At 34.5% G+C, this 11,674-nt stretch overlaps 1 protein-coding gene across 2 annotated transcripts; it reads right to left on the bottom strand.

Moving 5' to 3' along the window:
* Positions 1–354: 354 nt before the first annotated feature.
* LOC145627194 (bifunctional riboflavin kinase/FMN phosphatase-like) lies at positions 355–7,287 on the bottom strand. 2 transcript variants are annotated; one of them, XM_081679587.1, is made up of 11 exons: positions 7,138–7,287; positions 5,834–5,945; positions 4,567–4,753; positions 3,693–3,823; positions 3,529–3,598; positions 3,246–3,311; positions 2,045–2,199; positions 1,856–1,951; positions 928–1,079; positions 770–853; positions 355–683 (listed from the first exon to the last, which is right to left on the bottom strand). In XM_081679587.1, the coding sequence occupies exons 2-11, from the start codon at positions 5,919–5,921 to the stop codon at positions 531–533; spliced, it is 1,182 nt and encodes a 393-aa protein (XP_081535713.1). In that variant the 5' UTR covers positions 5,922–5,945; positions 7,138–7,287; the 3' UTR covers positions 355–530. The 2 variants fall into 2 exon arrangements, with proteins under 2 accessions (XP_081535713.1, XP_081535714.1); XM_081679588.1 differs by lacking the exon at positions 4,567–4,753 and having other exon boundaries at positions 3,693–3,797.
* Between the last annotated feature and the right edge of the window lie 4,387 nt (positions 7,288–11,674).

Below are 11,674 nucleotides of genomic sequence, written 5' to 3'. Positions count from 1 at the left end.
TAACACCATGAAGCAACCATGAAAAGGGGGTTGGAGGAGGAGAGAGAAAATTAAATTGGATGAGAGTTTATTAAATTAAGATCGGGGTTTTATCTAATGAAATCAAATTTGTAATTTGATAAGGGTGTTTTAAAAAAAAAAAAAAAAAAAAAAAAAAGTAAGGGTATATTGGTCAATTACCATCCAAAAATATACTAAAAAGAGGGAAAAAAAAAAACAAGTTTGTTGCGAGTAAATTGAACCACCCAAAAAAGGAAATTGTTGCGAGTAAATTGAACCGGGGGTAGTATATAGTATTTTGCCGACTTGAATCTAGATCCACACTCTATATATGTACAAGAATGGAACATGTGATGGAAATGAAAAGGAGAAGCCAAACCAGCCCAAAGCTCGAACCTGAAGAAAGTGTTCTAACATTATTGTAATTTGTTAAAAATGAGTACATATTCCATAACAGGATTCGCATAAATTTCTGTTTTCAGAGGTCCTTTGCAATAGAGTTTCTAAGTAAAATGTCTCTTCATATGCAATTATACTTGTGACTTATGAGTGGTCTCCAATAAGCTTTCAAGATAAGGGTCATCTTTGTATTTTGCGTAAATGGGAAGCTCAAGTGCGCTCTCTGCTATTCTCCGGTCCTCGTAAATCTTTGCTACAAGACTTTCCAAAGAAGGAAAGTTGGCCTGTAAAATTCGAAGTCAAAAAACATCTACAATATGGTATACATTATAGGAAAGAGGATATTGGAAGTTTACAAATAACACAATACCTCGGGTCGTATATAACCAACAACAACAAGGCGTAATTCTTCTCCATAAAAGTCGTCCTCAAACTCATGAAGCAGCCAAGGTTCCTTCAAAAAAAAAAGGTGGTTAAAGATAAATATTACATAGTAGAAATAAAGCAAAATTTTCATGTTCAACTTACTATCGTCTTCTCTGGATTGTTGAAGTACGGATTCCAGCCAATGCTCATTACCATCTTGTAAATTCCTCGTTTGGAAACTCCCGCCCAACCAAAGTATACACCAGATGGATATTCAGAGAGAAGATTTGAATAGCTCTCTGTGGACAAATTAGCTACAGAAGATTGAAGATATGATCAGAACATATGACGTGACATTTTCAAGGGAATATGAACACAGGGCATGACATGCCAATATAACAAATCTATTTTTGTTAAATAATTCTCATGTTTAATTATATAACTAATTAATTCTTCTCACACATTTCTTTTTGTTCATACAGTCATATGATGAAACAGTTGATCAGAGCAGCTAAAAGAAAGTAACCAGACCAACTAAGATAAATGATGTGAAATCATAAATATAGCTCACAAATCCCCAAATTAATTGTTTCAATATCTTTCTTGGCCTCCAATTACTTGTTTCAGAAAATAACCTTGTTTATAATGTTGTACAATGTACATATGCGTCGCTTATGACGCAATTTACTTAATCACTTATTTGCGTCGCTTGCTAACTAATGAGTGACGCAAATAAGTTTATTAATTGCGTCGCTTTAATAAATAGGAGCGACGCAAATGATAGAAAGCTGAAATGCACTTGAGTTTTGCGTCGCTTCTTAAATAATATGCGACGCAAATAATTTAAAAGGAAGGTAAAAATAAACATTTGCTTCGCTCCTTAGAATGAGTGACGCAAATATGGCGACGCAAATGTACATTTTTCTACTAGTGATCCAATCCCTTGTTACTCTGACAAATATTGTGGATTTATCTAACATATTATACAAGAGTCGAGCTAGGATGCCAAATACATTATGATGGACCTATAATGGTTACAATAGAGATTAATATATAAATTGCAAAAAATTTATCTAACAAGGAAACACACCTGTAGGTATTCCAAGTACCTTTGACCCACGGCCAAAACCCTTAATAACAGGACCACCGATGTGCCAAGGTTCTATAGGAAGGGTTTCTTCAATCCCTGGACAAATTCAGTGAAGTTTCAGACATATGATGCAAAGTAGGGTTCCATCTCTCATATAGTCATATAGAATTTTGATTCATGGAAATTTACAATCTTCAAACGGAGGTAAGCTCCATTGCTCAGGACGTAAATCAAATAGAGAATTAATGACTTTGTCTGCCATTGTGTAGAGATGTGATTGTTTAGGCAGTGATGGTACAGCAATCACTTCCATTCCAGCAGCCTTGCCTGCAGTAACACCAGGCCTAAAAAAAAAAATCAAACTATTATTACCAGTGTCAAGTATGACATACAACATTGAATACAAAGCCAAGTAAAAACAATCACCCAAGAAAAAAGGGGAATCCCATTGAATATCAATGCTGTAAAAAAGATGTTCAAGTTGGTTTACGAAGGTTAAGATTAGGTTTCACACAACTTTTTGCAAAAATCATGAACCTCTTTGCAGAACCATTCTAGGTGGACTGAAGGCTAATGCCATACTTAGAAAAAAGAAAGCATGCACAGAAATAAGGGGAAACTTGTGATAACAGTGTACACTGGTAACAAGGTTAAAGAGTGTTCCACGTGAGTGATTGTTAAAAATTCAGAGATATCTACTAAGAAAATCAAGATAAGGATTAAATATCCATGTACTAACTAGCAAAACATAACAAAGATCACCATATAAAGATGTTAAAATTAAAATAAGGATTAAAATATCCATGTACTGACTAGCAAACATGTCAAATATCCATTTACAAGTTGCTGATGCTTTTTTTAGAATGAAACACCCACTTAGGCCCCGTTCACTTCACCTTATTTTTGCTGAACTGAAATTATTATTACTGAAACAAAATTATATTTGCTGAACTTAAATTATTTTTACTGAATTGAACTTATTTTTATTAAACTGAAATTATTTTAACTGAACTGAACTTATTTTTACTGAACTGAAATTATTTTTACTTAATATTATTTTTTTAAAGTGAAGTGAACAGGGCCTTATATCTACAAAACTAAACTGTAAATCAATTTGCAAAGAATGCAATAGACAGCCACTCTTAAACATCCAAAAGTCACAACAAACTAAATTATATTAGAAATTAAACACAAATCATTCAATCATTATACTCTACAACTCTATATCTTCATTCAGACGTTCCCTGATAATCATAACACTACCTCAACCTTTTTGTCTCTCACGTCCAAAAGTAATTTCTGACTTTTGAAGAGCTATTTGCTACATAATAAGTTGAGCATCTCAAATAATCTTTACTAGATACTTTTGAAGGACTCATAGGATACTTACAAAGAATCTTCAATGACAAGGCAACTGGAAGGTTGGACGTTGAGCCTATTGGCTGCTTCGAGGAACCTTTTCACATGAAAATATGCAGTAAGCACATTAGACAAATGCATTTCTTAACTAGATTAAACATAAGATACTGTGTAGTTCCTCTTCTTTTACCAAAACCACAACAATTCTAACATGAATGCAATAGACTTACTCCCTTCATTTATGATGCAAAGGGAAAAAAGAAGAGAAATATACTATATGAAATAAATAATCTATTTATACAATTCTTACTCACAAATCAGGAGATGGCTTCCCAGACTTTACTTCATCTCCACCAATTACTGCAGAAAATAATTCTTTCCAGCCTACCAAATGAAATATGAGTAAGAAAATGGTGATGAATGGAGAAGTAAAAATATCAAAGTTCAAAGAAAGAGAAAAGCTCTAAGTTTTACGTACCCTGATTATAAGAAAGTTTCTTCTCTATGAAAGGTCTGGGAGAGTTTGAAGCCAAGGCCATCGGTATTCCATGACCATGCAAATGATTAATTAACCGGTTGGCGCCTGGAAGAGGTTTGATGTTGCTCAAACTACAGTCAAATTGCAATAACATGTTCAAGCACTCACAAAGTCACAGATGCAAACTTATTTACGGATTGCAGAGTTTCAGAAGGATATGCTTATTGCTTAATCTACCCAAAATATAAACTACTTTGCTTTTTCAAATGTATTCAAGTGGCAAGTGCACACACTCTGCTCCATGTAAAAAGGAACCAAATAACTGAGTAAACAATCAAAATCCCAATTTCTAAAGAATTTGAAGGTTGAAATAGAACAGGTTTCAGCTCTGAATTGAACAAATTTTACTATGATTGGCCTCATCCTAAATCAAAATTGTCTAATATGCCAACCGTCATCAGGGTGGTTGAAAAAAAAAAACAAACATTCAGACAGAAGAGGGGAAACCATTCAACAAGAACATAAACGAAACTTAGATCATGAACATCAATATGAAAAATGACAAAGTGGAGCCAAAAATTATATATACAAAATAAAAAATAAATAAAAATAAAAATAAAACTCAATCATTGACATGAAATCAATAATCATTTGTACGGGAGAAAACACAAAATATTAAACTTAACAGCTCATGAATAAATACCAAGAAGCTAACCAAATAAGATATGTACATGCTTTAGATATAACTTAATACTTGCAATGATATAACACACAAAGAACAAGAAAACACTTAGTATGGAAAATTGGAGACATCAAAATCTTGAATATTGATCCCTATATATTGAAGAAGAGAACCAAGTAAAAGTTTCATTACTGATCAGAGAACATTGGGGTGAATGCTTTTGCGAATTCCTCTGCAGTGCAAGGTAGTTCATAAGCTTCAACAACAGCAGAAGATGCTTCTGGAGGGGTCTTTCCAACTATCCTATGAGCCTCTCTCCCATCCCACTGCTTTCCATACTTAACCAAAAAACTCTTCAGGACATCAGTTACTAATTGATCTGCCATAAAATTAATAAATTATCATTAAGCACCTAGCAGTTTTCAAAAGGCATGATGGATATTAATACAATAGAGGTCCTACAGCCCAGGCATAAGGTGTCTTCATTACAGAAAAAGGCTTAAGCTGATTTTCCAAATGCAACTGATACTGAATAGTATTTCTCTTATTCCACGTAATTTAACTGATGAACTACCAAAACAATCCCACATTCCCACCAATAGCAATGCAAAGTATCTCCCATTCAGCTCTCCAATCTTTCTTTTCTATTCTCTCTCCTCGTGATACTCCCTAAGACAAAACAATAAAAACAAATAAACTAATAGCCCAACAATGCAAATCTCTATAATGGTTTCATATATTTGTCCTCCTTTTTTGTGGTCACCATTATTTGAAGAACCTAAGCACACTCAAGATAAAAAGGCTTTAATTCAAGTCTTGCAACTTGCAAATTGTTAGAAAAAACATAGAAGAAAGACTCTTCCATGAATCTTTAACTACAATACCACCCGTGGGGGAGACATCCACAATCTTCATGGAGATGTAGCCAAGAGTCCCCTTGTATCTAGTTTAATGCAAATCTTCTCCAAATTGCTTCAATGTGAGCTTTAGCCAACAGCCCAACAATCTCCTAAACACTACAATAGCAGCAGCGAGAAAGCAACTATAAAAAGGGTTATCCTCACCACCCTATAATGCATCAGCAATCACCCTTGTTTCCCTACATTGTTACAAAAGCAAATCCACAAAGAGCACATAATATTCCATTGGTCTATGGTAGTAAACAAATGTATGCTTCAGCATCAAGCTTCAAAAGCATAACATAATTTATACTTCTTAAATATATTATGAAACTTAATTTTCCCCTTCTATATCCGAATATGACATTTTTGCATGATCATAAAGCTATCAGTTATATTTTTTCCTCTTAAAGAACTACCATGTTAATCACATACTATTAGTTGCATGAGCACAACAGCATATTAATCTCACTCAAGATGTTCATACAAATTCATAAAAAAGATCAAACTAGCAAACCTTCAAATGACAAACAGACACTAAACACCTATGGAAAGCACACCTGTATTAAGAAGTGTGCCATCCAAATCAAGGATCACAGAAGACACTGTTTTCTTAACAGGATTAGCTATTGACATCTTGCCGATCATGAGAATCTTGTAAAGCTTTTAATTCTGCATGAGAAAACATAAGCAATTATAAGAATTAACCATTGTCTACATATCAGTATTAAAATATCAACGCAAACAAATAGACACTTACATATAGTTGCACTCCAAAATACAATAAAAGGGAAGGAAATGAATAATGAAATCCATATCAATTCTAAACCCATCAAAGCCAACAATTGAAGGCATAGCTAGCAGTTGGCATCTATGAGAAATCGAGTACCAAGTGTAGAGACAAACTTCCTATTTTACCACAAAAACATTGGTTTCTAGTTTCTCAGCAGTCGACCCCATCCTTTAAAGAATAAGGCTTTGGTATCGTTATTGTTGTACCACAAAACATTTGAATCTGAAATTAGAAGTACTAACCATATGTTGTTCACAATTTTCAACTACACATAGTTACATACTATGCAATACACAAAAATGGTATCTGTCTTCAAATTACAATAAGTCAATAACATATACGCCCCATTTCACTTATACAAACCATCTAAACTTATTTGAACATCTCTAAACTTATTTGACCTTATAAGAATTTATTTTAGCTATCCATTGAACTTGAGTAACCCTTACAAAAATCTTACCAAAGCTTATCTCAACTTCTAAACTTACTAATCCTAATTTAAACTTATTTTTCTCGGAATTAGTCGAACTAAACCGGGCCAAAACATGTAAAACATCTAAAAAAAATCTACCATTAATCCATTTTGAATGATATTCTTAAACATTCATCTCAGCATCGATAAAAATATAAAATCAAACTATCTAATAAAACCTCACAATTCTTCCACAACCCAAATTGGCCTTTCTATTAAAGATGAGTCTCTCCTAGTTATGTTTTGCAAACCATAGCTCTATGTTCAAACTACAATTCCTAAAGCAATACAATCAAATGACAATTTATAAAATAAAAAAAAAAATAATAATAAAAAAAAAAAAAAAAAACCTTTCGATTCAAATAATAATGAGTAATAATTCAAGTAAAAATTGAAAGGCATATGAACAACCTTATAAATATATAAACCAATTCCAATGAAAAATTCCAAATTCAATCCCAATTATGTTTGGCAAATTATAGACTAATTTGAAATACTCAAAATTCGATTTCGAAATTCAGTGCCTAAGTGACAAAAATCCATCAGCAATCTCAGCAAAATTTAATCAAATAACAAAGAATTCAAGCTAGAAATCGAACCAATTCGTCACAAAAATGTGAGATGCTGAGTGAGAGATGATGATATTGCCGCCGAGCCACCGCAGTAATTCGTCCGTCGCTACGTTGCCATTGATTAAAGAGAAAAAGGCAAAGGACATCCTTTTGCAAATTAAAGGGCAAATTTGTAATATTTTGGGTTAACCATTAATACCATTAACGGTTTTAGGCCAATACAAAATACTTTGACGAAGCGTTTGGATCGTGGGAATAAGAGTTTGGGAATTAAAAGGTGGGAATGGGAATGGGATTGGGAATTAATTGATGGGAATACATGAAAATATGTCAATACCTTATTTGGATGGTGGGTGGGAATATATTGAGAATAAATAACAATTTTACCAAAATACCCTTATTAAGATTATTATTTCATTCTTTTCATTAATGGCAAAAATGTCATTTTTTCCCTATTCCCATTCCCATCCATTTATTACCTACCCTCTGTAGGTAATAAAATGGTGGGAATTCACCCCTAAATAATCTCATTCCCAAACCCTTTTTTATTCTCATTCCCACCAAACAAACAAGGTTTATTTTTTCAATTGGGATTAAAATTCTCAATTCCACCCTCAATTCCCACTTGTCAAACATCCCCTGATAGTATTTTGTCAGACGATTCTAACAAGAATTCATGATGAATATGTTTTTCCTTACAATTCTGTTTGACAAAGGTAGCAGTAGCGGGTAGCTTTTAGCGGTCGAGTAACGAGTAGCTGTTAAGGTAGCGAGTAGCGGTCAGTTAGTAGGGGGTAGAGGTTATTAGTCAAAGTAACGGTTGATAGTATCAGTGTTTGGCAAAAGTAGCGGTTGCAATACCAAAAATATATAAAAATTCATATAAATATTGTTTTAAAAGTAATTAAAATTTGACAAATGTTACCGGCTATTTCTAAACACAACTATTATTAACATGTGAGAAAAGCTACCTAAACACAACTTTTATCGCTAACCGCAACTAGAATCACTACCTTGCCAAACATCCTTAAATTTTTTTAGTATTGTTTTGATTGGTCAAAACGCTAACTGCTGCCTCAAATGCTACTACCAAACAGGGTCAAAAGATGGTCAAATAAGGAGTGTTGAATAATGTAAAGTCAAAATGGGTCAAGTAATAAAGACAAAAAAGGTACCATTTATGGGTTAACATCATGACCAGTTTTACGATAAAATCTTTGAATAGTGTACATTGAAATATTGAATAATTTTATATCAAGATTTTTACTCCCTGTATTTTAGAATAATTGACACATTTTGACTTTTGCATTATTCATATCCTAAATTTTACTATTTCTTATTAAAGTAATAAAACAACAGGTCCAATACAACTCGTGTTATTTATATATTGTATTACCTCCGTTTCATAAAATCTGCAACAAACTAGGATTCACGTTTCCCAAGACAGAATTTGATAAATGTAGATTAACAAAAGTAAGGGTGGGTTATTAAGGGTTAATAAAAAAGTGGGATAATTTGATTAAGCCACCCACCAACAACCAAAACCTCTGCCCCCACCAAGCCACCCACCTAACTGCCCACCCTAGCACCGCCAACACCCACATTTTCCACCAGTAACATCACCTTCAACCACCGCAAGACCACCCTAGCACCGCCAACACCCACATACTCCAGCAACACGACCATCGCAGGACCACCTTCGACACATTCGACCACCCTCTCACCACCACAAGATCCGAACCATGCCCAAAACCCGCCCTACCAAACTCACAACCACCAAAAACCCACCGTGTAACCACCTTCTCACTCACACCACAAGATCCAAAACCACCAAAAACCCACCACGTTCTCACGCACCATAACCACCAAAAACCCCACCCCACCTAACTCGCAACCACCAAAAAACCCACCCCACCTAAGTCACAGCCACCAAAAACCCCACCCCACCTAACTACCCTGATCCGAAACCCCATCACCATTTTCGCTTAGATCTGAATTTGAAGGAGGACCAGCAACTTTGATAAGGGAAGCAAGTCCGAAACCCCATCACAATTTTCGTTTAGATCTGAATTTTAAGGAGGACCAACGACTTTGATAAGGGAAGCAAGAAGCCGGCAACTTTGATCAGGGGAGGAGAAAGTGCCTGTGACTGTCATGAGTAAGAGGCGGCGGGTGTCACGAGTAAGGGGCGGCGACTGTCACGAGTAAGAGGTGGCGCTGGATCTTAGTGGTGGTGGTGGTGGAGTGTGTTGATGGTGGTTGAGACTCTTGAGATGGATGAGAGAGAAAAGTGTGTTGCTAGTGGTTGAGGGGGAAGAGAGAGAAAAGTTGGTGATGTTGGTGGTGGTCTGGTGGGTGTGAGCTATGAGGGAGGAGAGAGAATATGGGTTAGGGTTTAATTATGAATAAATTAATTTAGGTTAATAAGTTAATAGGTGGTTTATTGAAGTTAAGTAAAGCTATGTTGGTAAATTCATACAAAAAAATTACTATATTAGGAAAGTTTTTTTTTGTTGCACATAATGTGTAGTTCCCGTTTTGGGAAATTGTTGCAGATTTTATGAAATGGAGGTAGTATTTTTTTTTATTGATATGGAAGGTCTTGATCAGATTTCAACCCTCATAGTTATTTTAGCTCATTATTTGCAGTCTTGCACTTTGGAGTAGAGGAAAGGGTAAGGAAATCCCTACCCCCAACTCCCCAAGCACCCTCACTTGGTAGCATTCAAACTCCAAACCTCTAGGATCTAAGGTTAAAAAAAAAAAAAAACACTTAAACTTACCAAGTGAGCCGACACTTTTATTGATAACTAATGTTATATGTTGTTAAATGCGAACTAGTTATTTATAGTTTCATAATATCATCATTTGTATACTTACGGAGTGACATTGAACTATACGTCATTACTATTGATGGCCAAATTAGTGGATTAATATGTATTTCAATTTAAATATATATATTTGTTTTTTGGTGCTTAGAGAGTCACAAGGGCGGGTGATGAGAATTGATCCCAAGATCTCTCTGAACCAGGAGGGAACTCTAACCACTTGAGCTATCCCTCACTCTCAGTTAAATATTTAATGTATTGGTTATTGTAGAAAGAAGGTAGTATAAACTTGGATTTGTTTTTGTCTACTACCATGTACGAAGTATGTATATAACACTATTATAATATTAATATACATTGTCTTATTAGTCCATTATATCTCACAATGGTATAATATTTGATATACCATTTAAATATTTATCTGTATCATTAGATAAATATTTAAATTATTATGACATTTAATGATACTAAAAATTTACTTATTTAGTGGTGCGTTATACAACATATGTTAACATTTACAACTTTACCATTTTTTATTTTACTAGGGTATCCTACGCGCGCGATGCGCGCGAAAAAGTTAGCTCTTGCATAGAAGTTGTATTAGCAAGTAGTTACACCTTTGGTTTGGGTGGTAGATCTGGTAGTTTCAATACGTACTATTTGGTTATGTGCCTATATAGTGGTTTTGTAGAAATATAAAAAAGCCACCAAAATCTTAAATGATAATTGTTTATGCTAAATTTCGTCAAGTAGGATTTGATGTGGGATACGGGCTACGGATCAACTAAATTAAAATAATGAGCATGGAATGCGGAATGTAAATAACAGAAAAATAAAGGGAGAGGGAGGAGACATGATATGGTGACGCGGAAAACCCCAATGAAGGTGGGTAAAAACCGCGGGTGGCAATGAGGCCACCAATCCACTATAATATGGGCATGAAGCCAAACATTACAATTACAATGTATACGATAATTATAGAAATATACGGAGCTAATTACAAGTAAACAGGGAGTATGGACTTTGTACGTAGTATGGCAGGGTGTATATGGCGTAATAGGCTAAGTAGTATTGTGGAAATACATTGCAGTAGTGGTCTTTTAGGAGAATGGTATTGGGATTAAAATATAGTAGTTGAGCAATGACACTTTTAGTGGAAGGTCCATGTGGATGGAGGTTGGAGAAATTGCATGGGAATAAAGGAGTAGTATGTTTAGGAGGAGGTTATGTACGTAGGATGTGTCTTCTTCATGGGAAGAGGGTTTTCCTATTTATAGAGCTTCAATGTAACAGCACCGTGGTTGTGAGATACTTTGGGTGGTTGTTGCATGATTTCCTCAACCACATCCTCAAATAGTGGGAGTAGCGATTATTGCTTTTACTTGGTCTCCAATGAACTTGGACTTGCTTAGAGTGTAGATACGTATTAACAACCTTGAAGAATTATTCTTATTGCCCCTCTGTCTCTCCTTGATTCTAGGGAGCACTCGTAACTATCTTGACCCGGTCTTGTAGTATCGATCGTTGACTATCGTTATCGGTCAACCATTGTACAAAATTACCCCATAACAATAATTATTTTTAAAACCCTCAAAAGTTTGACAGTGTTATTTCAAAATTATTATTAAATAATATTTAATTGATTTGCATCCCTTCATATCTTAATCTAGTTTAGAACTCTTAATTGAGTTGCATGATTCAATAATACTTAACGTATTTTTCTTCAAACGAATTTT

This window comes from Chenopodium album, chromosome 4, assembly GCF_948465745.1.
Source record: "Chenopodium album chromosome 4, dcCheAlbu1.1, whole genome shotgun sequence".
NCBI classification, from domain to species: Eukaryota; Viridiplantae; Streptophyta; class Magnoliopsida; order Caryophyllales; family Amaranthaceae; genus Chenopodium; species Chenopodium album.
Note: the sequence above shows the minus strand (reverse complement) of the source record. Positions and strands in the feature narration are given on the sequence as shown.